This window comes from Tiliqua scincoides, chromosome 1 (genome assembly GCF_035046505.1).
Source record: "Tiliqua scincoides isolate rTilSci1 chromosome 1, rTilSci1.hap2, whole genome shotgun sequence".
Classification (NCBI taxonomy): Eukaryota; Metazoa; Chordata; class Lepidosauria; order Squamata; family Scincidae; genus Tiliqua; species Tiliqua scincoides.
This window is the reverse complement of record NC_089821.1, coordinates 308,074,367-308,101,346: the sequence shown is the minus strand read 5'-3', so window position 1 is coordinate 308,101,346 and position 26,980 is coordinate 308,074,367. Positions and strand designations below refer to the sequence as shown.

The 26,980-nt window shown below is 42.9% G+C and overlaps 1 protein-coding gene across 4 annotated transcripts in view; it reads left to right on the top strand.

Moving 5' to 3' along the window:
- The window catches only part of KIAA0586 (KIAA0586 ortholog), an 86,947-nt gene that overhangs the window by 21,823 nt on the left and 38,144 nt on the right, over nucleotides 1-26,980 (top strand). For 2 of the 4 annotated variants that reach the window (XM_066612086.1, XM_066613302.1), the window contains exons 12-25: nucleotides 561-602; nucleotides 2,409-2,632; nucleotides 3,705-3,777; nucleotides 5,319-5,474; nucleotides 6,505-6,679; nucleotides 7,578-7,766; nucleotides 9,392-9,579; nucleotides 10,995-11,090; nucleotides 13,141-13,227; nucleotides 18,471-18,664; nucleotides 19,630-19,748; nucleotides 20,453-20,643; nucleotides 24,605-24,779; nucleotides 26,646-26,871. In XM_066612086.1, the coding sequence (XP_066468183.1) occupies nucleotides 561-602; nucleotides 2,409-2,632; nucleotides 3,705-3,777; nucleotides 5,319-5,474; nucleotides 6,505-6,679; nucleotides 7,578-7,766; nucleotides 9,392-9,579; nucleotides 10,995-11,090; nucleotides 13,141-13,227; nucleotides 18,471-18,664; nucleotides 19,630-19,748; nucleotides 20,453-20,643; nucleotides 24,605-24,779; nucleotides 26,646-26,871 (2,135 nt within the window). The remainder of the gene's footprint in view (nucleotides 1-560; nucleotides 603-2,408; nucleotides 2,633-3,704; nucleotides 3,778-5,318; nucleotides 5,475-6,504; nucleotides 6,680-7,577; nucleotides 7,767-9,391; nucleotides 9,580-10,994; nucleotides 11,091-13,140; nucleotides 13,228-18,470; nucleotides 18,665-19,629; nucleotides 19,749-20,452; nucleotides 20,644-24,604; nucleotides 24,780-26,645; nucleotides 26,872-26,980) is intronic. The other 2 variants (XM_066612419.1, XM_066612634.1) reach the window with 2 other exon arrangements.

Here is a 26,980-nt window from a genome sequence, read left to right as displayed (position 1 = left end):
TTGTCTTGGGCTTGTGAGCCTTGGGTTCTCACATCCCTCCTCAGGTATGTAGTTCACAGGGCAACCTTGGACAAATTAGTATCTCTGTTTACCACATGGGTGTGTTGTGATGGAATGGGGTGACTCCTTGTACTCTGTTTTGAGTTGCTTCTGCATGTGAGATTGCAATGGTTAGATATTTGTTTTAAAATTTGATTGAAATGGGCTAATTTTTTGTAAGTATTTTTGCTAAAGGAGAGCATATTCATGTTTAAGATGAAGCAGCTTTGACCAAAATTTACAGATTTCTTCAAAACTAAAATTAATTTCATACTGATGCGACTTCATTAGCATGGTGAGCGACATTTTAGTTTTAGTTAATATTTTGATCAAAGCCGCTGAGGCTGAGATAGGAATTTGCTTTCCTGTGGATCACGATATATAAGGGTCAAAGAGGTGATGTTTGTGTTAACCTATTACTTTGAGTAGAATACACAAGTGTGCCTGTAGTTACATCCATCCTGTAGTTACATGAAGCGGATTTTACAAATCCTAACATTCTCTATTTTCCTGTCTTACAGGGCGCTAAGGAGTGGAAATCAGACATGGATAATCTCATGAAGGTTCTGAAGCACTTTATTTTTATATTATTTATCAGTTGCCTCTGCTCAAAACCACTTGTGGCAACCACATTAAAATAAAAACTAGATTTGTAGTGTTTACATCCTGTCTTTTGACCTCTGAAGTGGCCTCCAGGGCAGCTTACAACAATCTAAAAATTACAATACAATGAAATAATGGAACTCTCAGGCCAGAGCTGGCCACCATAGGAGCCGATGTTATGAGCTCTCTCTGTTCTGGGCACTTCTTGCAATGCAATCCTAGGCATGTCTACACAGAAGTAAGACCATTGAGTTCAGTGTGCACATGTGCACTGGCCTGATGGAAAACATTCAAATGCCACAAGAGGGTAATATATTTTCTGGCGTGTCACATTATAGATCTCAAAATATCTGATATCTGTGTATCTAAAAAGTCATAAGGAAGAATGCAAGTCACTGAGGGCCCAATCCTGTCCAGCTTTCCAGCACTGATGCAACTGCGCCAATGGGGCATGCACTGAATCCTCCAGTGGACTAGTCACAGAGGCCTCCTCAAGTTAGGGGAATGTTTGTTCCCTTACCTTGGGGCTGCATTGCAGCTGAATTGGCATGGGAAAATTGGATAGGATTTGGCCCACAGTCTTCCAGACCTTTCTTTGACACTGAATGTTAATTAAGTGAAGGCAAGAAGGAGGAAAAAGTGGGCATGAGGTTTCTATCTTATAGCAGGATGCAGGAGAAGTTTGACTTAATTAGACTAAGCCCTGTTAGGTACAAAATGGATTTCAGATATTGCTAGAGGCTGCTGGGGCAAAGAAACATTCATTCATTCATTCGATTTGTACTCCACCTTTCTCCCTGAAGGGCACCCAGTGATGACTGTTCTTCCCACCTCCCTCCAATTTTTAAAATATGTAAAATCTAGCAGGTACTTGAATCTGTCTGAAATGGGAAATCTCAAATCCGAGAACAGTGTTGCAGGTGAATCATGAAGTAAACCAAAGCACCAGCAATATGTCTTTATCTTTATGCCTTGTTTTGTTACAAAATGGAGTAACTTTTAAAACATCCAGGAACTTGAAATGAACTGCAGTGGGGTGTGGTTTGGTAGCACACTTGCTTTAACTCTAGTTAGCTAACAAATTGCACCTCCTGAAATTTTTTATGTAATCTGGAACTGTGCGTTGTTTTTAAGTGAAGGTAGATATTTTCACTCTACTCTTGCTTGGCTGCATGTGCAAGAGGGTGAGGGAGCTTGAGCATGCTCATTCAACCTTGTGGGGTTGACACCCTTGAGAGGTATTAAATGCTGCATTCTTCGGAAATGGAATGCACTCATTGTAGGAGCTGTGTCTGTAGTAAGCAGACTGCCGAGATGCCTGGAATCTCATTCCTGTAGTGAATATTGCAATTTGCTGCAGAGGTACCTAAGTCACCCAGCAACTTTTAAGCCCTGTTGTGTGTGCAGTGCTGTTGGGTGGTTCTTCTGCGATTGCCTCTTGAAATATTTTTCATACAACCCAAAAAAGTTCCCACTTTTGTGGCTACTCTACATTCCAGGGGATTCTAGCTGGCAAACTAATCAAGATAAACGTACTATCTTAAGATGGCTTTTTAGAATAATGTAATAGGCCTATCATCCGTGATTGCTAGCAATGGAACCTCCATGTTCAACGTTCTCTTAGCCATCCCGTTTGTCACCAGTTATCTCCACCGTACTCTGACTAGTGTTGCAGACAACCCTGGACCTTTTGGTATGAGCTCAGAAGACAGCTCATAAGTTCTTGAAAATGAAGTTCTGACATGCTGACTTTGTTTGGATTTTAGCAGAAGGAGCCTGTTGCGCCAGGCCTTCATGAACTTCAGCTGATTTCCAAGTCTTCAATTCGTCAGACCACCCAGGCATCAAAATCGATACTGAGGGATGCTGAAAAGATCCTAAGAGGGGTGCGAAAGAACAAGAAGGTCCTTGAAGAGAACTTGGAAGCCATTATTCATGCCAAGGATGGCAATACTTTGCACGCCTTCATTGACGCTTTGACCGCAGACAAGTAAAGACCCATGTTTCTTCCCAGCCCCATGTTGATAGACATTCTATGCATTTGTCTTCACTGTCCTGCAGTATGAATGTTTAAACATATGAGAGCGGTTATGATTAAACTTGTATATTTTTCTTCTCTAACATATGTCTGAAATGTTCTTAACATTTCCTGCACATCCTGACCTGTGAGGCTTATTTTTGAGTCTAGACGTAAAAAATAAACCCACATTTCGAACACAGCAAAGTCCTAACCCGGCCAGCACTGTCTGTTAAATAGCCTGGGCAGAGGCCTGGATGAGGAAAGTTTGGGCGAAAGAGAAGTGGTGGTGATGTGACCTGTGTTTCTGAGGTCCTGCAAGATTGCAAATAGCTGAGATCAACTGTGGGGTGAGGAAAGAATGGTGCATTGTTTGAATGGATGTGGGTCCCCAAAGTGCATGTGTGTAAAGTATAAAATTTTGTATCAGACTCATGGGTGCAAAGAATGAGCAGCCATGTGATATTTGGGGTGCTTGTGAGCTTGTGGTTGGTCTTCTGTGTTTGCACAACAGATCTCCAGTGCTTGAATAGGTACTCTGTTCTGAAGACTTCTCACCTACTCCTCTTGCGCTTCAAGTGGTTTGCTCTGCATAAAAGGAATCATCTCTTCAGTTAAGCTACGTATGTAACTTCTAAGACTGATGCCCTCTTGGTGATACCATTTTGGGGCCAGTTCTTGATAACTATAGCATGTAAAGAGGTGTTTTCAGTAACTACTTCAAAATCTATCAAGAGCTATTTCTCCTGGGAAATTCTCCGAAGTCGGAGCATCTTTGGAAGCCTCTGGCTTTCTTTCGTGCTGGCTTTTAAGTTGTGCTGCTGTTGTGAAAACAGTATGTGATGTTGGAAAAACTATTTGATGTTTTTAAGCTAGAGTATTTGTCTGAAGTTAAAAATATGTGTTCTGAGCCCACTGGATTTTAGCCTGCTCTATGCCAGTAAATAACTCCAGATCTTTGTTTCCAGTTGAGTTTGTCTCCATGCATGTGTGTATGAAATTCTACAGTTGGTGTGCTGAAGCTTTAATTCTCTTTCTCTTCTAGAGAGGTCCTGGAGGAGATCCGGATCAGAAAAACTGTGGATGAATGGATTAAAACAATCACCTTGGAAATCCAGGTCTGATTTCTGGGATTTTAGCAAATGAACAAGAGAATCTCTTGTTTCCAAGAAGCTTTTCTGTGATGGCTAATTGTAATCCACAGGCAAGATGTAGTTTTCAAACCCTTTCACCTGGCCTCTGATGGGCTTTCTCAAGCTTATTTTTTCCCATGTAAGAAACAGATTTCACACTTCTGTATTGCATCTCTTTTAGCTGTCCTGCATAATTACATAAACATACAGATTTGTGTGTGGTGAGCAATGCCTGCTTGCATGGTCTCCGTAAGCGTGAAGCCTAGAGGTGCCACATTTTATCATGGAGCTGGTGATTGTTTGGAGCACAGGATGGAGGGTCCCATATAGAAATTGGCTGTTCCTATGATACATTTGCCATAACTTTAGTCTGGAAACATTGCAATATCTTTCTTGAACTGACTTATCTATTTGATGATTTGTGACCTTTGAGCCCCAAAGGTACCCCAAGGCAGTCCACAAAAAATAAAACAAAATTATAAAAATACTAATTAAGATTAAGCAATAATAAATTTAACATTTTAAAATGGAGTGTGGCAGGTAATAAGTTGGCACAACTCAAAACAGATATGCCTATTGGAACAAAAAGTCCTTAGCAAAGTACCCCAAAACAAACATCGTGGGGTCCACTGGGGTAGGACATCCCATGACCCAACGGCTGCAACTATAGGTAAGGAAAAAAGAAAGGTCAAATTGATTGTTAATTGTGCTCCTGGATAATCAGGTTAAACTTTCATATGTCACTTTTCTCTAATGACTAAATCTGTTTACTGTGATATTTTACTGACCATTTACTCATTCGGTAGCTGAGCAGACAGATCTCTCTCTTTAATGGAGCACTACACATGAGAAGTCATGGAATATGTTAGGAATTCTCCTCCAGGCCTACTGAGAGAACTGTAGAGAAGATTTTGCACATTCTGGCCACCTTCATGTTAATTTGGAGATCAGGGATGGAAAACACATTCAGTTTGTGCAAGATTAGTGATAAACACAGAGCAGAAGTAAATGTCAGACAAATCTGTATTTGTTTAGTGGGATGCATGCCATGGAGCTCAAAAGTGGTAATTCTGTGCAGGCATCTCAATATCCTGGTAGCTGTTAAAGTAAAAGAATAATGTCTGAGAGTGCACTCCTTTTTCAATCTGTACAGACATTAGAACAGAAAAGGCTGTGCAGGCTTGGAATCTAGGGTTTAGGGATTTGTTGACAATCCTGCCCTGTAAAAAATTCAAGAGGCTAAATTCAAGAGCTGTTGACTGAAATATCTATGCCTTTCAAGATAAACATGTTTAAATAGACAATTGTGTTATACTGCAGTCAACCAAATGACAACTTGAACCTGACTGCTTGAAACAAGCTCTAGTGTTCAGTGTACGTAGCTTTCTGCTACACTATAAAGCTTCTGATCTACTTACTTAGACCAGAGGCACTTTGCTGAAAGCCTGGATGATCAAAGCTGCTCACACTCTTGTTACACTCAAAACTGTATTCTTGTTGACTGTATTGGTGCACTTTGTCTTCAGGATGAAATGGCAAGAAGGGACTATCAGAAGACTCAGCAGACCATCAGGGATATGAAGACTGGTAGAGAAGTGAAAGCAAAATCTCAGTACCCCCAAGGACTGTCCATGAAAAGCCACTTGCCTCTAGCAAGGCCCTCTCCAAAGCTAACAGATAAGGCAAGAACCTAATTTGAACTCTTAAGCATCAGGGTTGAGGTGCCCACCTGGGCTCATTCTATGGATTCAAGCAGAGAGGAGCCAGAACTGGAGGGCTTCTTATTGGAGGATGCTGAGCTCTTGTCATCTCCCCAGGGCAGCAGTTGATGGGAGTCAGCTGTACAGTACTGGCCTCTGTTAGATTGAACAGAATCAAAGAAGCCTGCAACAAGATCAAAATGGGCAGAACAAGGCAAGACTGTGCCTTGTGTTAGGCAGCCTGGATTGTGGCTCACCCCCCCCCCCATGTTGCTTGGCCTCCAGGTCAGGTGGTGACACCGGCATAAGGCTCTAACTGCCATGGAATGCCCACAACGCTGGAGGGAGTGAGGCTCACAGCAATAAGGAGGGGTGGCCTCCTTGGGTTTATACCACACTTGTAGATCCTGTTCGTGGATTTCTTTGTCCACCATGGGAGAGTAGAACATTAACCTTACCCAATTAGTTATTTCTCTCTGGTGGAATGGAGGGTATCCACCTGCCCAGCTAGTTTGTGTCTTATTGGGTGATTTGGGTGGGACCTTTGGGGGAGGTATCTGTTTTCGAGTTTTGATCCTGGAAGGTGCACGTGTATGTGATGGTTTTCTTATGGGCTTTCTTATGCCTGCTGTTTTTTTGGATTCTGCTGTGTTTTAATCATTCAGGGAGTTATGCAGCAGCTAGGTGTATGGGAAGGCCTGGTTATGTGTTGTCCCTGTAGCTAGGCAGTGTCCAGAACTGACAAGGGTATTGCTGCTCTTTGCTGTCTAATGAGATATTTAATTTGTGTGGCCCTGTCTGTTGGAGTAAGTGGAGGAAACAACCCATTCATACTTCCCTTCTTTCTGTTTCCCCAGAGAGAAGGATCTGACCACAATTATTTAGATTATCCATAACTTTTAAAAAATGTTTTATAATTAAGTTTATAGAGCTCTGAATTTGAGTTTTCTTAAGATTTCCTAAATATCTAACTCCATCCACCTCTTTAATGATAATGTTCTGTCTTATGCAGGGCCCTCCCAAGAGAAGCAGAGGGATACAAAATGAAGACTCTCTCTCTCGGGTGTACGGCAAGCCGATTTACCAGGGCCACAGGAGCACACTTAAGAAATCGCCATATCTGAGGCTTAACTCTCCGTCTCCCAAATCAAAGCCTCCAAGACCTAAACTGGTAGAATGTGTGAGAGGTAGAGCAACATATTGCCTTCCCATGACTATTTCAAACATTGTGTCTGGCTTCATTTCTGCTTCACCTTGTAGTTCTTAATTCCATTCTTTTGTGAAACTGATTTTGTTGTAGTCATGACTCTGTACACGTGGGCTGCAACTTCTAGAAGTGAGGTGGGCTCACAGGAGAGAACAGTGTTCACCACCAGCCTTTTAATTTCTGTTTGGGTTATAGCAGCAAGCCACCTTTTGACTGATAGCGGAAGGGAGCAAATTCAGCACTGGGAAATTCTTGGGGAAAGGGACAAAATAGAATAGCAAGTTTCATAATGGAATTAAGAATATGAAGAATCTGCTTGCTTGTCTAGTTGCTCCTTCTTTGTTTTTAAAGAAGGGGCTTGTAGAACTGGAGAAGAACTAGGAAAGCCTCTCCAAACACAGAATGGTTTTGTCCACTAATGAAATTACTTGACAAGGTTGAGGAGAAGCAGAAGGAAGGACTGTTTCTTGCCCATGTTTGTCTGATGGTGCAAGTTGCTTAGGTTTTGGGGGTGAGGATCCTGATTTGGTGGCAGGGCATTTGCCTTGTGAGTACAAAAGCCTAAGGTTCAATTGCTGGTCTTGCCAGCAATTGGGAAGGACCTTGAAGAGCTGTTGCCAGCTTCTCCCTGAAGCTAGAAATTCATAGCTAGTGTTCATCTGAGGTCAAGGTTCTCTTTGCTTCATAGGAAGCATTCACAGTACAGATAAATAAGAAACTAGCAGTCTGCCCTCTGAGTACCATACACTTAAAGGTACGGTACAACAGTTGGAAAGCTTTTAATTTTGGTTCCCCAAAGTCTGCTCTAATACTTCTTGTCTTGGTCTAGTCAATGTACTGTGCACTGGAGACTTATTTTGTGTTTGATATTTTTCCAGGTACAAAAGTAAAATCGGCAAGGACGCAAACCAGCCCCTGTGTGCGCAGCCAAGTTGCTAGTTCTAAGAAACCACGTCCATTTTCTGCTCCTCATCAAGAACTGCAATATCTCTTCAGTCCCATTAAAGAGACGCCCAACATGTTGGGACCTCTCGAAGGCCATCTTATTCCAATGGCTGTTCCATTAGGTACAGGCAAGGAGGACGTGCGCTCCAATTTTATTGATATGCTCTGCTCCACAGAATTCTTCTTGCCTTAAATTTGGCAGTTCTTCTTGCCAAATTTCCTTTGTCAGTGGAAATTCACATGTGATTTTTTTCTCTTTGGTAGTGATATAGGAGGGATACACTTACAGCCCCTGAATGAAGATAAAAAACCACAGCTCTTAATTTAGCCAAGTGCAGATTATGGATTTGTTCTGAGCCTCCCCAAAGAATACTTCTCCCATTGTATTTTTCCCCCTTTACATTAATTAAAAAGACTGCATTTCAAAATTTTGAAACTACCTTTCATCCAGAGACTCTGAGGCAGTTAGCACTTCAATGAAACACAATAAAATCAAAGTAAAAAATCCAGGAGATCACAGACGCAACATAGCATAAAACAGAGAAGTTTGACAAAAATCAGCAAGAGAAACAAAACCAGGAGAAATGCCAGCCAGTAATACCTTAACCTCTCCAGAAAGGTCGGGTTTAATAGCCCCTGAAATGCTAAAGGGAGGGATTATCTTGAATTTCTCCCATGGGAGCGTTCACTGGCCTGGAGGCAACCACCGAGCATGCAAGCAGAGCCTCTCCAGTGAATCTTGTTTGGTGGGCAGCATCACCTTGGAGCTGGTGTCTGAGATGCCTACACCCCAAATTTTAGGAGTTTAAAGATGATAATTAGCTCATTGCTTCCAGGAGCAAATCAGGAGCCAATGCAGCTCTTCCAAAATTGGAGTGATAAAGCCCCCCTGGAGATAGCCTGGCCGAAGGATTTTGCATTAGCCAGAGCTTCCCAATACTTTTCCAGGACAATTTGAAAGAAAAACAGAGTGGCATCTTGTTAATAGACCAAAATTGGAAACCTCTGAACCACATCTTTATTGAATCTGTTGGGTGAGCTATAGAAAATTTGTTTTGTGTGTGGTGTCATTTTCTTGTAGCTTTGATAATTGCCACTAGACACCTTAGTTCCATTTTTCTATCCCTTGATGTCACTGTGATAAATATTTGATGTTAAAATCTTAATTGGAGCAGAACTTCTTCAAAGGCAGCCCAGTTTACTTTCCGGTTTATTTTATTTTTAACATTTCTTACGTTTGTAGAAAGAAACATTTTCAAGGCTGGTAATACCTGAATTCTGTAAAACTAGCTCTGGTTCAGCCTTTGTGCTAACATGTAGACTCTATGTGATGGTGAGTAAGGGACTGAGCCCTGCATGTTATGTGCGTCACTCCCACCCCTTGTGTCTGTAGAGCATCATGCCTGTTTTGAGGCTCACATGTATATACGTAACCTGTGTGACAAAAATAAGGTGTATAATGATTATGCAGAAGCATCACATGTGGCATTTTCATTGAGCGGAGAGTCTTTTGTAGGTATTTTTAACCCAGTTTTGCCTGGCCTGCAGGTGAACACATTTGGTCCCTGTTGCGTTTATGCAACGTTGGGCAGAAATGGCTTAACATTTTGTTGCAACTAAGATTTTGTAAATCCTTTGCCCCAGTTATTACTTTTTCCTCCATTTTATTGTTCTTGAAGTGTGCATTTTGCTCCAAGATTTACTAAAGGTGGATTTCGTTCCTCTTTCTGCTATGAACTTTCTCTAGGTCAAAAACAAATCGATAGCACCTCACCACAGCCTGCAGGAATAATTATAGGTGAATTCCATCCTGTTACTGTGACAAGCCCTGTTCCTCCTGCTCCCCCGAAGCCCTTGCCAAAGGGAAAGAAACCCAATGTTGCACTTGTTGAGATGAGATCGGAGAAAAAGGACCCTCCCAAACTCACTGTACAGGTAAGGAACAAGAATGAGAAGTGCTGGGTTCATAAATGTAACTCTGATGCTCCAGCACCTTTTCTGCGCCATTGTTCAGTCTGTCTTGGCTGTTGAAATTGGGGTTCTCTTCCATTGTGGAAATGCATGTAGTGGCTTTACTCTTTCTGGTTTTTAATATATTCTCAACGCAAATTAGAATGTATTTTGTAGAATTCTACACTTAGAACAATGCAGAGCTTTAAATGCACATTTTGTCAAATCTGTGGGTGCTTGTTCAGTTCCTGAGAATTCAGTTTATCACATCCAAAAAAAAAAGTTTCTAGCTCTCATGACTACAGAACGAAAATGTGATAATGGAAATTGCTAGAGGACAGGAACATAGGAAGCTGATTTCTGTTGAATCAGATACTTGGTCTGTCTAGCTCGGTACTGTTGACTGTGGCTGACAGCTGGTCTCCAGAGTTTCAGGCAGGAATCTTTTCCAGCCTTATCTGGAGAGACTGAGGATTTAACCTGGGATCTTCTGCATGCAAAAGTGGATGCAGAAGATCCTCTGAGCTGCAGCCTCTCTCCCAAATCCCAAAGATCAGCAGTGCAAATAAAAATGCTACAGTTAGTACAACTGGCGCACTGTCATTTGCACACATATGCAGTGTGGGCTCACCGTGTTTGTTAAAATGATATTTAGTCTGTAATGATGAAAATTGTGTTGACTGTGTGCCATTATACTGAGAGATAATCTCCTTTTATCCAAATCACCCTTCCTGTATCTCACAGCAGCCCACCAAATGCCCCAGGGAGCACACCAGACAACAAGAGACCTGCATCCTGGTGCCCTCCCTTGCATCTGACATAGCCAATTTCTAAAATCAGGAGGTTGCACATACACATCATGGCTTGTAACCTGTAATGGATTTTTCCTCCAGAAGCTTGTCCAATCCCCTTTTAAAGGCTTCCAAGCCAGTTGCCATCACCACATCTTGTGGCAAGGAGTTCCACAGACCAACCACACACTGAGTAAAGAAATATTTTCTTTTGTCTGTCCTGACTCTCCCAACACTCAATTTGAGTGGATGTCCCCTGGTTCTGGTGTTATGTGAGAGTGTAAGGAGCATCTCCCTATCCACTCTGTCCATCCCCTGCATAATTTTGTATGTCTCAATCATGTTCCCCCTCAGGTGTCTCTTTTCTAGGCTGAAGAGGCCCAAACGTCGTAGCCTTTCCTCATAAGGAAGGTGTCCCAGCCCAGTCATCATCTTAGTCACTCTCTTTTGCACCTGTTCCATTTCCACTATGTCCTTTTCAAGATGTGGTGACCTTTCCACGGGGTTAGCATAAAATGGAATCGTGTCTCAAAGCACAGTCGGGGCTCATGTTCAGAAGATGGGAAGATAGTTTCATGCAGTTTGAATTTCTAATATTTTTCTTTTCAGGTGCTGCCGAATGTTGATATTGATACTGTTTCAAATGACAGTACTAGTGTCAGCCAGGTATTTTCAACACCCCTTCTTGCAAAAACTGCAATGCAGGTATCTGAACGCTGCTGTTTCTGAGATTTAGATGTTAAGTACAAAATCCTACCACTTGGGGCTTCCTTTGTCATGGAAAGAGGGTCTGGGAGGGCTGATGGCAGAGGTGCTGTGCAAGTGAGTTTCACATCAAAACACTGCTTGTCAAATGTGACAATTGGTTTTTTTTTAAAAACAAGGACAATATTTCTGCCTATAAGAAAACTGTGTGACAGTTGCACACATGGCTATTTTTTTGTCTGTACACCCATCTCGTATCCTCAACTGGCTACAGTGTCCCAGCCCATGTACATGCAGCGAACTGATGAGTGTGACAGCTACGTACATGGTTTATGCACAACTCATTAATCTTTGCTTTATGCCAGAAACTGACAGTTGAGGCTATTTTTACTTTCTGATTATGTAAAGTGTTTCACATGTATTATCTTAATGCTGCCTCGCACAAAGCTGCAAAGTAAGGATTGTCCACATATTGCCACTGGGGGATCTGAGAGGAATGGCTTACTTAGGGCCACCTAGTGCCTTCATGGCAGAGGCAAGATTCCAGCTGAGGACATCCTGATTCTTTAGCTGTGGAGGAGGGTCCCCTGGTTGGGCTGTCCCTCCTGCTCAGTCTATGACAGATGGGACCATGTGACCTTGAATCTTCTCCCTTACACCTCAGCCAACCTGTCCTGTCCCACTCCAGCAAGCAGGGCCACCATGGCACTCTGTCCTGTCCATCTCAGTCTCCTTTTTCTTTCTTCACCCTTCTCTCCCCGTCTTTCTCTGGATCAAAGAAAGGAACAGAATCAAGAACGCCTCAGGATAGCTGCCCCTCCAGCTTCCTGTCAGTGGCTGCAGCCTCTTCAGCAGGCAGAGCTGCTCCATCTGAAGAACTTTCCAGAGTGCTGCTCACAAAATCCCAAAAGGCTGACCAGGGCTGCCACGGGTTTATCCATATCGTAGTTCATCCAGCACTAGGAGCAAGACAAACCCCACCTCGCCATATGTGGTCTGCAGACTCGGGGTCCTGCAGCAAGTGGCTCAATCACAAGGACCTGAGAAAAGCCCACCTTGAAGTCCTGTTAGATGTCCCATGCAAAAATACTTTCTTCCACTGTTAGAGAACAAATGTTGAACTTGCCATGATGGTATCTTCTTTAGCAGTGGAAAAAGTCTTACCCTTCCTCCTCTTCTCACTGGATTAAGGATGCACATGGACATCTCCTATCCATCTAAGAATTTGACACTCATAAAAAGGAAGAGTTGAATTTTGCTCTTTTCCTTGTTCTTCTTGTACAATATTCATGTTCAAGTAGAATGTGCAAATAGAAAAAAGTACAAGTTCAGTATTCATATACAAGTGCATCTCTGCCTAATATTGTTTTTGCTGTAAGGTTTACCTTGATTCTAACTCGGCTGTCACACAATCTCCTATCTGTTCTCACCCTGCCGCATCTTAATTCAAGATTTTAGCATTTCTGTTCTAACAACCTGTAGGGATAGGATCATGGCTTAGGGACGACTCCATGTATACTATTAATAAACTGTTTTAAACACTTCATTGTATTTTATATATGAAACTATTTAAACCTCACCTGTTGGACCCTAAACAGATTTACCAGATGGTTTATGCCAATCAAAGATGGGTCTGTGTGATGGAAAGTGTGAGTTTATTTAGACCAGAGCTAACCTGCTTTTCTTTGAATGAGGTCATTCAATTTGCAGAGCTGACAAACTTGTACTCTCATTGCAAACTATACACATTCTGCACAAACGTGTGTAATGGTAGTTTCTCCATTTTTGGAGGTTGGCACTTAAAAAATGCGTGTCCCATTTGGCTTGAAATCCAGACGGGCTGTTCCACCAAAGACATGGGACAATTTGTGCAAAGTTTGGCCCTTGGCATTGTAGGCAAAAACTGCAGTCTTTCAAAGTTTGGGGCTCATAGTTCTCAGCAATTTCACTGTGGTGTGCTTCACTGGGCTCTGAATTTTAGCAAATTCTGTAGTTCTTACTGTATTTTACAAGACCAATTCTCAAGGGTTTCTTAATTTTTCATTTATAGTTTGCTCCTGAAGATGGTCAACATGAGGAGGAAGAAGAAATGGAACTTCCTGGCATTGACTTTGTTGATGTTATTGATGTCAGCCAGGTGGGTTTTGTGACAACCAATTTTTCACAAGGGAAAAGAAATGTATCTTAAGACAATTGCTGCCAGTCTCTTTAGAGCCAAACTAGAGATGGAACCCCTGCTGTAGAGGCATGCTTCCAAAACTGACAACACTGTTGTAGAAGTTTGCTTTTTCCCCAGTGAGCTATTTTCTCACTGAAAACGCCTCCCCTGAATCAGTGATTTGGGTTTGCAGGAGGGGGGTTTGCAGTTTTCAATTGATTTCCAGTTTCCAGTTGATTTGCAAGTACTCTGAATTGTCCCTCAAAGTGTATCTGTGTGCCTGAGAGGAAAAAAAGGTATGCTGTTGAAAGCTTGTCTGCAGCAGTGCAAACCAACCAAAAAGTGCAGCACAACCAAACCCAGGTTGTGGCACCTGTAGGGTTTCAGGAGCCGTTTTAGTGCCAGATATCCCATACCTCACCTTGGAACATAAGTAAAGCCCTGTTGGATCAGCCCAATATCCCATCTAGGCCAGCATCCTGTTTTCCACAGTGGGCTCCAGCTGCCTTTGGTAAACCAAAGAGGAGAGCATCCTTCTTTCTCGCTATTGCTCCTTTGCACCTGGTATTCAGAGGCATGCTGCCGCTGACTCTGGAGATTGCACTTAAGCACCATGACAACTAACCACTGATAGAATTTGTCCAGTCCCCTTTGAAAGCTAATCAAACTAGTGCTATCACCATATCTCGGAGCACTAAGTTGCACAATGAATTATGTGCTGTGTGAAGTACCACCTCCTTTTGTCCATCCTAAATCTCCTGCCAGTCAAATTACATTGGAAGACACTTGGTTCTAGTGTTGTCATAAGGAGTGAAAAATTTCTTCCCCCCCAACCATGCAGAATTCTATAAGTTTTAGTTCATGTTCCTCTGTTTTCCCCCATGCTAAATAGTTCCAAACATTTTAGCCTTTCCTTATAGATCATTTTCCCAAGATCATTTGGGTTGCCCTCTTTTGCACCTTTTCCAGCTCTACAGTCTGCTTCCTGAGGTGTGGTGACCCAGAACTGCACGCAGCATTCCAAATGTGACCACACCATAGCAGTCTTACTCTTTATGCCCTTCCTTAATCAATGGAATTTGATCCTTCATGGAATCAAATGGAAGTCTTCTTCTTCACTGCTGCTGCATACTGGGTCAGCGTTTTCACTGAGCTGTCCACCACAAGCCCAAGTTCTCTTTCCGAACTTGTCACAGGCCACTCAGATCCTATTGGTGGATATGTGAAATTGGAACTTGTTTTTGTCCCAGTGTCCCACTTTTGAATGTGGCACATTAAAAGCAAAACAAACTAAAACAACCTTCAAGAACAGAGGGGAGAAGGTTATCTCCCAGCCCCACTGTGCGCTGTGCGTGTCTTCAGCTTGCAGCCATTTATTTCCCCTCAGCTGCCCTCTCTATTGCCTCATTTCCACCTTATTCTTCTGTATCTCTGGATCAGGCCTGACTGGTTCTCTTGGGGTGAAAACTCAGTAATTCATTCATTCTTAGATAGCTCTGTGGGGCTGGAACAAGAAACATGGGAGGCTCTCCTACATACTTTGTGAAGTTCAGGGGTGACAAGCAGCCCCTGGGGGGGGAATGTTTGGAAAGGACTTAATGTTGAGTCACATCCAGGTTTCCTTCCCTGTTACCTGTCCCTTGGACACCCTTCAGCTTGACAAATCACACTCCTATGGATGTCTAAATTGCACTATATAACATTTTTTCTTGTGCATCTTTCCCAAGCATGTTTTTCTTTTGAGTTAACAGTAAATAGTACATTATTAAGATGATTAGTTGATGTAGCTATGCATCACCTGTTAAAAACACAGTTTGTCATCCTGGTATTTTAAAATATGAATTGATAAATAAAAATGTGACCTGCTATTGAATCATATTTCATTCCTGATATGGGAATAGTTTCAGTAGTCATGTGGAGCAGCAGGCTGTCTTTGTGATCACTAAGAGTCTGTGATGTTACATTTTTGAGAGGTGGGGAGCTACAATATTTCCCGCAGTCTGTCTTAGGATATAAAATATGTCAAGCAATAAAGTTTCAGCTTAGAGAAAATATTTCCTTTCTGTTGAACTGTAAAGTGAAATTACAGAGCCTTTTATTTCCAGTTTGTTCAAAGAACATTGCTTATGAAAAGGCAATAAAAGATACCAGGAACTTCAGTTTTTAAGATGTGCACAAGAAGGGTTTTCGTCACCCTTTCTCCCCCCGCTCTTATTTTCTCAAGGATTGCTTTTATCATGTACTTTTGGCAGTGTGTGCAACTATAAAGCCTTGGAAAATATTCCAACTCTAGCATGGTTTGCATTGAGTATAAGCTGGAAAGCATTCAAGAGTCAACTTTAATCTGGAAGCTTATATATTGATATTCCGAAAGGGAGAAATGTTTGACATCAAAAGGAATCCGCTTTTCTAAAAGAACGCATACAAAGAAATGCCCATAAAATGTTTGGTAGAACACTCATTTTTTTCTTCATGAAGGTATCTGCATTGGGAAAGCTAAACACATTGTTTCACAGAACTCCAGAAGTTAGAATTGGAACGGATCCTGGAGGTCATCTAGTCCAACCTCCTGTCCTGTGCAGGTCCTTTTGTTACTCTGGCTGTTGAATTCTTTTCATGTTAGATTAAATAGCAATGATATAATTAAGTGGCTGCAGTGACCTGTTTCATTTTGTTTAGGTGTCCACGGTACTGTTGCATTAAATGCAGTGTTATAAAATCATAAAGTACATCACATAGATTACCACAGTGAGTCAAATTAGACAGCAGTGGGGAAAAGAAGGAAAACTGCATTCAAAAGAGACAATAATGAGGGAAATTCAGGTACTCTAAACAACACTGTTGCATGTTTGTGAGAAGTGTTGAGAATACTAGGCATTTTTCAACATTCACAAAAAATGCAAAGTTAAATAAGTACAGTAGTTTCAATTCAGCTGTGTTTTTATATTTAAATGCTTCTTGAAAGAGGTTCCTTTTAAATAGAAATGTCAATAAAAACCAATAGGAATTATGTTGTCTAATTAGACATTGGGTAACAGGCTTCGTTTTGCTGTTGAGTGAATTGCGACTATCTGCATTCCAGTGGAGAAAAAAAGTGCTTGGCAATTTTCAGGTCTTTTTGTTTTTTTGTAAGGTACATAAGACATTCTCGAAGTATGTTATATGGAAATGTTAGCATGTGGAATTCTAGATCATTGCAGAAATGTGGTTGAAGTGGTGTATGCCTATGAGGAGCATATGAATAGATGCTTTCAGTAGTGCCCAGCTTTCGAGATGGTGAAACTTGATTTCGTTAGAGCAGAGCATCTGAACAGAGATATCATCTGTGGTTAGAATCTGAGGAACCACAGAACCAACTCTCCGTGACCACCAGGGTTTGGGGCTTAATGTTTAACACAGCATGAGGACTTTACTCTGTAGTTCAAAGGAAAAAGTCAAAAATTCCACTAAGCACACACAGGCCTCTTGCCATGCCTAAAGCAGCTCTTTGGATCTGTGTTTGCATGTTGAATATAAAATGTATAAAAATAAATATCTTTTTTTCTCTTTCACACATACACACTTCCATTCCAAAGTCTTCTAGTGGAAATGGAAAAGGTGCAAAAGAGAGCAACTAAGATGATTACGGGGCTGGGGCACCTTCCTTATGAGGAAAGGCTATGGCGTTTGGGCCTCTTCAGCCTAGAAAGGAGACACCTGAGGGGGAACATGAGTGAGACATACAAAATTATGCAGGGGATGGACAGAGTGGATAGGGAGATGCTCTTTACACTCTCACATTACACCAGAACAAGGGGACATCCACTCAAATTGAGTGTTGGGAGAGTTAGGACAGACAAAAGAAACTATTTCTTAGCGTGTGGTTGGTCTGTGGAACTCTTTGCCACAGGATGTGGTGACGGTGACTGGCCTGGACGCCTTTAAAAGGGGATTGGACAAGTTTCTGGAGGAAAAATCCATTACGGGGTACAAGCCATGATGTGTATGCGCAACCTCCTGATTTTAGAAATGGGTTATGTCAGAATGCCAGATGCAAGGGAGGGCACCAGGATGAGGTCTCTTGTTATCTGGTGTGCTCCCTGGGGCATTTGGTGGGCCGCTGATGTGAGATACAGGAAGCTGTACTTGATGGGCCTATGGCCTGATCCAGTGGGGCTGTTCTTATGTTATGTTCTTATATTCTTAAGGGTACAGTCTTTCTCCTTCTGTGTAGTGAATTTTATTTAGGATAGGTATATACAGATTTTCAACAGAGACAGCTCTCAAAGTGGTTTACATAGCAAATTGTGTGTGTGTGTGTGTGTGTGTGTGTGAGAGAGAGAGAGAGAGAGAGAGAGAATGGTTTACTGTCCCAAAGGAACTCCCAGTCTAAAAATTACAAAGAAGCAGCCACTAGAAGGACACTGCCTCAGCACTGGTAGTATGCTCACACCTTTGTCACTGGTGTTGCAAGCATGCTGTAAGGAGACCTCTGGTGGCTTCCCAGGCCCTGCAGGATACAGTGGCGGCCATTTCAGTGCCATTGTAACCCTTGGTGCCAGGAAGCAAAGGATTGGTCTGTTACCTGAGATTAACCCATTTTTGCCTGGCCCACAGGTGTACGCATTTGGTTCCTGTTGCATATTAACAGTGTTGGGCAGAAATAGGAAATATGGTCTTCTAGTGCTGAATATAAGAGAACTACTCTGTTTAGTTCAGTTACTCTGTGAAACCAAGCTGATGAGGCTGGCAAAGAATTTAGCTGTTGATGTTAGAAAAGACCTCTGTAACTGCCTGGATTAAGAATCTGGATTGGGGAGGAATCTGGATTGGGGGGGAAGGGGAATCTTGTTTTGAAAAACCATTTTGCTGTTAAGCTGTGGTTTGCTCTTTGCAGTGTGGATAGGTAATAAGTATTTACCTTCATTTGCACAATTTCTTGAAGACTAGAGGAAGCTGTATTCTGATGAGTCAGACAACTGGTTTGTGTTGCTGTCTACTGAAACACTCAGGGAATTTCTTAGGTTTTCAGGCAGTCTTTCCCAGCCCTTTCTGTAGCCTTCTGCATGCCAAGCCATTGAAATTTGGCCATACCCTTTCTTATGACACACATGATTCAGTTTTCTTTTGTTACATCTTGAAAATATAGCTTTAGTTCTGAATATATTTTAGTTTATTTCTACCAGAGATGTGCTTGGAACATAAATATTATGTGGAACTGAACTTGCCTTTGTTACCCTTAGGATGAAGGAGATGATGACAGAATTCCAGAATTTGTAGAACCAGTCCTAGAGTTCAACAGACGAGGAGAAACGGAATCTCCAAAATATACTGGTCTTCCATTTCCTCCAGTTCTTCCTGTTTCTCAACCCTCATCAGATGTCCTGGATGACATAATAGAAAAACGGGAGACCCTGGAAAATAAACTGGTTGGCTGGTGAGTTCTTGGAGCATTGATTACAATTGACAGTGAGCTCTGTCGGTGGTGAAAGTGTGTCTCCTGTATATTTTGTAATATTCTGTTATTTTGGAGGCATGTGCATAAGTTAAAAAAAAATCTAGTTTCAGCAGTGGAAGATGCAACAATAGCGCTGGGTGGAGGAAAGGAGGGGATGCATGTGCAACTGCATGTACTTGGACTTGGCTTGCTAGATGTTGTCATAAATTGGGGAGGAAATTTCATAAACTACGTGGCATTAAACATGGTCTAGAACAGGGTGTCAAACATAAGATCCATGTGCTGGATGTGGGCCATGGAAGCTCTCTAACCAATCTGCATCAACCAGTGGTGTAGCTAGAAGGGGTGCAAAGCACTGTGTTTTGCAGCACTAAGCCTCACTGTGGCATGCGAGCGGCCCCTCCCGTTTGGAGCCATTCTGGGCCGCGAGAGCAAAATATTATAAAGGGTGTTGAGTCAATAATAGATCTGATAAGTGCTGTGCTGCCCACCTATTCAGGATACTGCTTTTACACATCCTCATACATTAGGAATGCCCTTCCTCTGTCAGGGAAAATGGAAGTTTTACTTATAAGGTGAATTCCTGTTCCTGGTAGAGGAAGCACAGTCCACCCACCTCTATTAGCTCATGGATTCTGGTGGAATTAAAAAAAAAGGGGGGCGGGGGTCTAGAGATCATGTACCATATCTTTACTTGTGATGGTTACAGTAGTAGTTTGATAACAATATTTGAGATCAGAGGTAAAGTTGAAGAATCATTGGGGTTGACGATTACAGCTCTGAATACTAACTGGAGTAACAGGTCAACCCTGTGAGGAGGAAAAACCATTAATTGCTGTTTAATGACCCTACCTGAGGGGCATTACCTATACATTAGGAATGCATTTCCTCTACCAGGAACAGGAATTCCCCTGGTAAGTAATATTCCCATTTTCTTTCTTCAGGGTGGAGCAAGAGATAATGGCACGAGTCATCAGTGGAATGTTTCCACCCCAGAACCAGGCAGTGCCCCTCCTAAGTTCCTCGGAGAGTGAGGACAGTCAGTCTGGATCCTCAGATATTGGTGAGCAACAGCTGCAGTTTTTCCTAATTTTAACCAAGATTATGACTGGAAGTATGTTGACATTGTTGGCAACCTTCAGTCTCGAAAGACTATGGTATCGCACTCTGAATTGTGGTTCAGACATTCTAATGTTGACATTAGAAAATGACCATTCCAAATAATGTGATTTGTTAAGGAAGCCCTGCATTTATTGATTATTTAAGAAATGTATATTTCAGCCACTCTCAGCTGCCATCACATTGAAGTCGAAGGGATTGACTGAGCCTGACCCAGAAATAATGGCTTAAACCATTGGAAAATCTCACTCTGTTCCAAATCAGTTGTATGGAAACCAATCTCTGCTTTAGTAGGAACAAGCAAAAATGCAAACAGACCTAATGCATCAAACTCTTGTTTGTTATCTAATTTGTCACAACTTCCCACAGTAGAAACCTGAATTCAAGAGTGAATTAAAATTTTATTCTCCAGGATGTTGCTGACTGCCATATAGGGTGGGTTCAGACAGCGCATGAAACCTTGACTTATCTAAAATGAAAATATCTGCCTCAAGAAGCTGCTACACTGGAGTCAGGGGTGGACTTACAAAGCTGAGCCCTGAGCAGAGGGGAAGCAAGTCAAGCAACTCTAATCATAGTTTGCCTCTTGTGCATCTCGTTCCTGTGTGTGTGTGCGCACACGAGTGTTGATTTTACAGGTTTTTTTAGTTGAAGCTGCAGGTCCTGGAGGGTTCCAGTTGTTTGTCAGTGCTGGTGTTCCAGTGGATTCAGACTTGATTAGACGCTTTGTGAATGAAGCACTTGCTGAGACGGTGGCTCTCGTGCTGGGTGACAGAGAAGACCAGCATGCAGCCTCTGCGGTGGGCATTCCTTCAAGCGAGACTTGCTTGCCAGAAAAGGTGACTTATTTTCCTGATTCAGCCATTGTGATCAGGATGGAGTGTTCTTTCTTCAGTATGCGTGTTTTGTCTCTTGCAAAATGTAGCCAACCTGAAAGAAAAGCATTATTATTATAAAATGTGCAATATATAATAATAATAATACACATAATAATAACAGTATTTATATACCACTTTTCAACAAAAGTTCACAAGGCGGTTTACAGAAAAAATAAAATAACTAATGGCTCCTTGTCCCAAAAGGGCTCACAATCTAAAAAGATGCAACACCAACAGATTAGCCACTAGAAAAGACACTTCTGGGGTGAGGTGGGCCAGTTACTCTCCCCCTGCTAAATAAAAGAGGAGCACCCACTTGGAAAAGTGCCTCTTAACCAGTTAGCAGGGGTTTATGTTTATGTTAAGGTTTATGTTATGTTATGTTATGTTATGTTAAGGTTTATGTTATGTTAAGGTTTATGTTATGTTATGTTATGTTATGTTATGTTTATGTTAAGGGTTTATGTTAAGGAAGGGATAGAATCCAGCAAAGTAGAGATTGAAGGTGGGTCCGACTCCACCGTAGAATCTCTGTGGGTTAAATTACCAGGCTTGAGCAGCGATGTAATACTGGGGGCGTGCTATCGTCCTCCAGACCAGAAATCTGATGGGGACCTTGAAATGAGGAAACAGATCAGGGAGGTGACAAGGAAGGACAGGGTTGTAATCATGGGGGACTTCAATTATCCTCATATTGACTGGGTCAATTTGTGTTCTGGTCACGATAAGGAAACCGGATTTCTTGACGTGCTAAATGACTGTGGCTTAGATCAGCTAGTCACGGAGCCCACCAGAGGACAGGTGACTCTGGATTTAATTTTGTGCGGTACGCAGGACCTGGTTAGAGATGTAAACGTTACTGAGCCATTGGGGAACAGTGATCATGCTGCGATCCGTTTTGACGTGCACGTTGGGGGAGGAATACCAGGCAAATCTCTAACAAAAACCCTTGACTTCCGACGGGCGGACTTCCCTCAAATGAGGAGGCTGGTTAGAAGGAGGCTGAAAGGGAGGGTAGAAAGAGTCCAGTCTCTCCAGAGTGCATGGAGGCTGCTTAAAACAACAGTAATAGAGGCCCAGCAGAGGTGTATACCGCAAAGAAAGAAGGGTTCCACTAAATCCAGGAGAGTGCCCGCATGGCTAACCAGCCAAGTTAGAGAGGCTTTGAAGGGCAAGGAAGCTTCCTTCCGTAAATGGAAGTCTTGCCCTAATGAAGAGAATAAAAAGGAACATAAACTGTGGCAAAAGAAATGTAAGAAGGTGATAGGGGAGGCCAAGCGAGACTATGAGGAACGCATGGCCAGCAACATTAAGGGGAATAATAAAAGCTTCTTCAAATATGTTAGAAGCAGGAAACCCGCCAGAGAAGCGGTTGGCCCTCTGGATGGTGAGGGAGGGAAAGGGGAGATAAAAGGAGACTTAGAGATGGCAGAGAAATTAAATGAGTTCTTTGCATCTGTCTTCACGGCAGAAGACCTCGGGCAGATACCGCTGCCCGAACGGCCCCTTCTGACCGAGGAGTTAAGTCAGATAGAGGTTAAAAGAGAAGATGTTTCAGACCTCATTGATAAATTAAAGATCAATAAGTCACCGGGCCCTGATGGCATACACCCAAGGGTTATTAAGGAATTGAAGAATGAAGTTGCAGATCTCTTGACTAAGGTATGCAACTTGTCCCTCAAAACGGCCACAGTGCCAGAAGATTGGAGGATAGCAAATGTCACGCCTATTTTTAAAAAGGGAAAGAGGGGGGACCCGGGAAACTATAGGCCGGTCAGCCTAACATCTATACCGGGTAAGATGGTGGAATGCCTCATCAAAGATAGGATCTCAAAACACATAGACGAACAGGCCTTGCTGAGGGAGAGTCAGCATGGCTTCTGTAAGGGTAAGTCTTGCCTCACAAACCTTATAGAATTCTTTGAAAAGGTCAACAGGCATGTGGATGCGGGAGAACCCGTGGACATTATATATCTGGACTTTCAGAAGGCGTTTGACACGGTCCCTCACCAAAGGTTACTGAAAAAACTCCACAGTCAGGGAATTAGAGGACAGGTCCTCTCCTGGATTGAGAACTGGTTGGAGGCCAGGAAGCAGAGAGTGGGTGTCAATGGGCAATTTTCACAATGGAGAGAGGTGAAAAGCGGTGTGCCCCAAGGATCTGTCCTGGGACCGGTGCTTTTCAACCTCTTCATAAATGACCTGGAGACAGGGTTGAGCAGTGAAGTGGCTAAGTTTGCAGATGACACCAAACTTTTCCGAGTGGTAAAGACCAGAAGTGATTGTGAGGAGCTCCAGAAGGATCTCTCCAGACTGGCAGAATGGGCAGCAAAATGGCAGATGCGCTTCAATGTCAGTAAGTGTAAAGTCATGCACATTGGGGCAAAAAATCAAAACTTCACATATAGGCTGATGGGTTCTGAGCTGTCTGTGACAGATCAGGAGAGAGATCTTGGGGTGGTGGTGGACAGGTCGCTGAAAGTGTCGACCCAATGTGCGGCAGCAGTGAAGAAGGCCAATTCTATGCTTGGGATCATTAGGAAGGGTATTGAGAACAAAACGGTTAGTATTATAATGCCGTTGTACAAATCGATGGTAAGGCCACACCTGGAGTATTGTGTCCAGTTCTGGTCGCCGCATCTCAAAAAAGACATAGTGGAAATGGAAAAGGTGCAAAAGAGAGCGACTAAGATGATTACGGGGCTGGGGCACCTTCCTTATGAGGAAAGGCTACGGCGTTTGGGCCTCTTCAGCCTAGAAAAGAGACGCTTGAGGGGGGACATGATTGAGACATACAAAATTATGCAGGGGATGGACAGAGTGGATAGGGAGATGCTCTTTACACTCTCACATAATACCAGAACCAGGGGACATCCACTAAAATTGAGTGTTGGGCGGGTTAGGACAGACAAAAGAAAATATTTCTTTACTCAGCGCGTGGTCGGTCTGTGGAACTCCTTGCCACAGGATGTGGTGCTGGCGTCTAGCCTAGACGCCTTTAAAAGGGGATTGGACGAGTTTCTGGAGGAAAAATCCATTATGGGGTACAAGCCATGATGTGTATGCGCAACCTCCTGATTTTAGGAATGGGTTAATTCAGAATGCCAGATGTAGGGGAGAGCACCAGGATGAGGTCTCTTGTTATCTGGTGTGCTCCCTGGGGCATTTGGTGGGCCGCTGTGAGATACAGGAAGCTGGACTAGATGGGCCTATGGCCTGATCCAGTGGGGCTGTTCTTATGTTCTTATGTTCTTATGTTCTTATGCTTGATCTTTGTGTCCCTGTAAATAATTTTGCATGAACTGTGTGTAATTCCTAAAGCAGTCTGTCAGTGCTCAAGCTGGCCTGTGAATTCCATCCCCTAAACTAGATGCTCAGATAAACTTTTGTGGATGCATAACCTTTTCTCCTTTGCATGAAACAGACAATCATCTATGAAACTATATACTGCAAGAAACCCTTTTTCATTTTCTTAACAAGCAATTTGTTAGTCTTTAAGGTGTCACAAGACTCCTTATTGTTTGTTTTTATTTCACTGAAGTAGCTATTCATTTAAACAGTCACTGGAATGACTTGCTGTTGACATGATCCAACTCTTGAACATCCCAGTCAGAGAGGATGTGTAAATTTTCCCTGGCTTTGGCTTTAGATAGTCCAACAATTTCCAGTAAGCCTCAGTATATGAAATTCTGGCAAGCCTCTTCTTTGGGAATCACAAGAGCTGGTCTTCCTTAATTGTGAAGGACTGTTCTTGGGATATGTGTGATGGTTTGGGCTTCTTGGTTATGTAATGGTCTCTCCCAATCAAACCATCTCCATTAAGTTTTAACATTTAATTGAGGGGACGGGGTGGAAATGTTCTTTGTATGTTTTGTTCCAACAGTTTTATTACTTCCCAGTTATTACCTTTCTTCTTGTTCAGGAAATTTTGTTACCTACTCCACTGGTCACCCCTCAAACCACACCACCCCATTCTCCACCACCTACAAAAGAACCTTCTCAAGTAAAAACTCCAGAGTCTTCTCCCTCTGTTACTGAAATAGATGGCAATATTGGCGACTGGAAGCTGGTGGTGGCGGCGGCGGCGGCAGCAGGAGGTATCAAAAATGGGTTACCAGTTGAGAAAAGAAATTTACTCCTTTGCTTTAAATCATGAAATATTTCTCTTTTTCAAAATGAGCTTTGTTGATGGGTAGGCTCCATGGGAGTTCTGTTTACATCTGTAAACAAGGAGATGGCCTAATTCTTGCAAACTCCAAAAATTCTTCTGATTAATGCATCATATGTGTCTTCACTCTGGGTCTAAAACTCATCCTGGCCTTGTATTCAAAGCAATCCATTCTTCTCTGCCACATCAGACACTAGCCAGCCTGTCTCTCTGCAGGAATGGCATCTTATGCCTCATCCACCTTTGGTGGAGCTGGCAGTCCATGTTGGATGGTGTAGTGCAGTCATGTACCAGGAAAAGGGAGCTTGCCGAAGGCCTGTTCCATTCTCTAGGTCAGGGGTGTCCAAACTTCTTAGCAGGAGGGCCACATCATCTCTCTGACACTGTGTCGGGGGCTGGGAAAAAATTAATTTATATTTAAAATTTGAATAAATTTACATAAATGAATATATTAGAGATGGAACTTATATGAATGGAGGTCTTGCAATAGCTCAATGTCTAAGGCCCTGCACAAAGCACTGCCGCTGCTGCATCACAGATGTGAAACAACAAGCAATGGAGAGAGCCCTTGGGCCACACCTCACATGAGTTCAAACAGTTGCCTTCATGCTGAGAGCAGTTGCGTCAGGCCAGTGCGAGCTGCAGCAAGTCTCCTGAGGGCCAGAGGCTCATTGAAGACTGGGGGCTCCCTGTGGGCTGGATTGGCCCCAGGGCTGGGGTTTGGGCACCCCTGCTCTAGATCACCAACAACAACTTTTGATTTGGCATCCTTGGATGGGTTGCTCTACCTACTTGCCGCAGGCAGACTGGATTATGCAAATGAGGAATTCTTAAGGCCAGTAAGAGGAGGCCTTACTGATTCCCCCAGTTTGGTCAAACAAAACTGAGAAGGAACCTCATGCTTTCTTAATTGGACTTTGTAACTGACTAGCATATCCTCTCAGAAATGAAGAAAGAAACCGAATGTGTGATTTGCTGCACATTGCTTGAAATGGAGGCCTATGCAGGGCTATGCAGGGCTCACAGCTTAGCAGAGTCTTGCCCCTCAGCATTCATCTCAAGATTCATGGGGGACCTCTTAGGGTGGGGAGCAAGCAGGCAGATCCTGCTCCACGGAGCACCCAGAAGAAGCCATTTTGCTAGACAGGCAAGTTTGGCATGGCACTTCTGCGTTTGTGCTGGCTTAGCCCTCAATTGGGCCACTTTTGCCTTTTTTTCTTTCACCTTGGAAGAGGGCAACAAAGCAGAGCCTCCTTTTGGTTCTATTAGGAGACTTCTGCAATCACATTTGTCTCCTCTGGAAGAGAGTCCTTAAAAGGATGACTTTGGACCTCATTGAAAAGTTTGCAGTCACTAAACTGAGACTAATTATTTAGAAGCTGAAAAACTAGTAAGTGAAGATGACAGACAAGGTTCGTCACAGTCCTGTTTCTTTCAGTAAGACAGGAACAAAGTGGGGGAGTAGCTCCTCCCGAGGGACTCAATAACTCTACATTTGCATAATCCTATGTCTCAAGAGAGTGGGTGAAGCAGCCCACCCAAGAATGCCCTGCTGCACTATATCCTCCAAAGCCTCATGATGGTTTCAAGTCCCTGCTGAAATGCCTGGAGAGGGAAGACCTGCTCCTCAGAGTTTCAGAGTAAGCACTACCAGTTGCTGGGCCTTGGCTGTTTCCAGCTTTTTACTGAAATTTAATGTTTCTCCCTGCAGTGGGGGAAAAAAATACTTGTGAGTCTTGGCTGCGATAGCATAACTTGACATTTCAATCCTTTCCTCTTTCTTTTTGAAATGCAGTGGAGACAGTGACTATTAGCCCCATCAGCACCCCTGTTGCTACTCCTGTGGCCACATCACCTAAAGTAGCTACCCCCAGCCCTCCTGTATCAGAGCATGCCATGGACAGAGAAGTGATGGAAAGCCAAGTGCTGCCTCCGAATGCATGGGGGGATGCAGAGCTTCCTCTGGAGGAAGAGAAGCCCAGCCCACAGAGCGAAGAAATGGGCTATCATCCGAGAGCTGTGTGAGTCAGCGCAATGGGCGCACATTCGCTTTTTAAAATGAGTGCTGGCTTTAAATACTAAGGCCCTTAATGGTATTGAAACCAAGATACCTAAGGACCACCTCTTCCT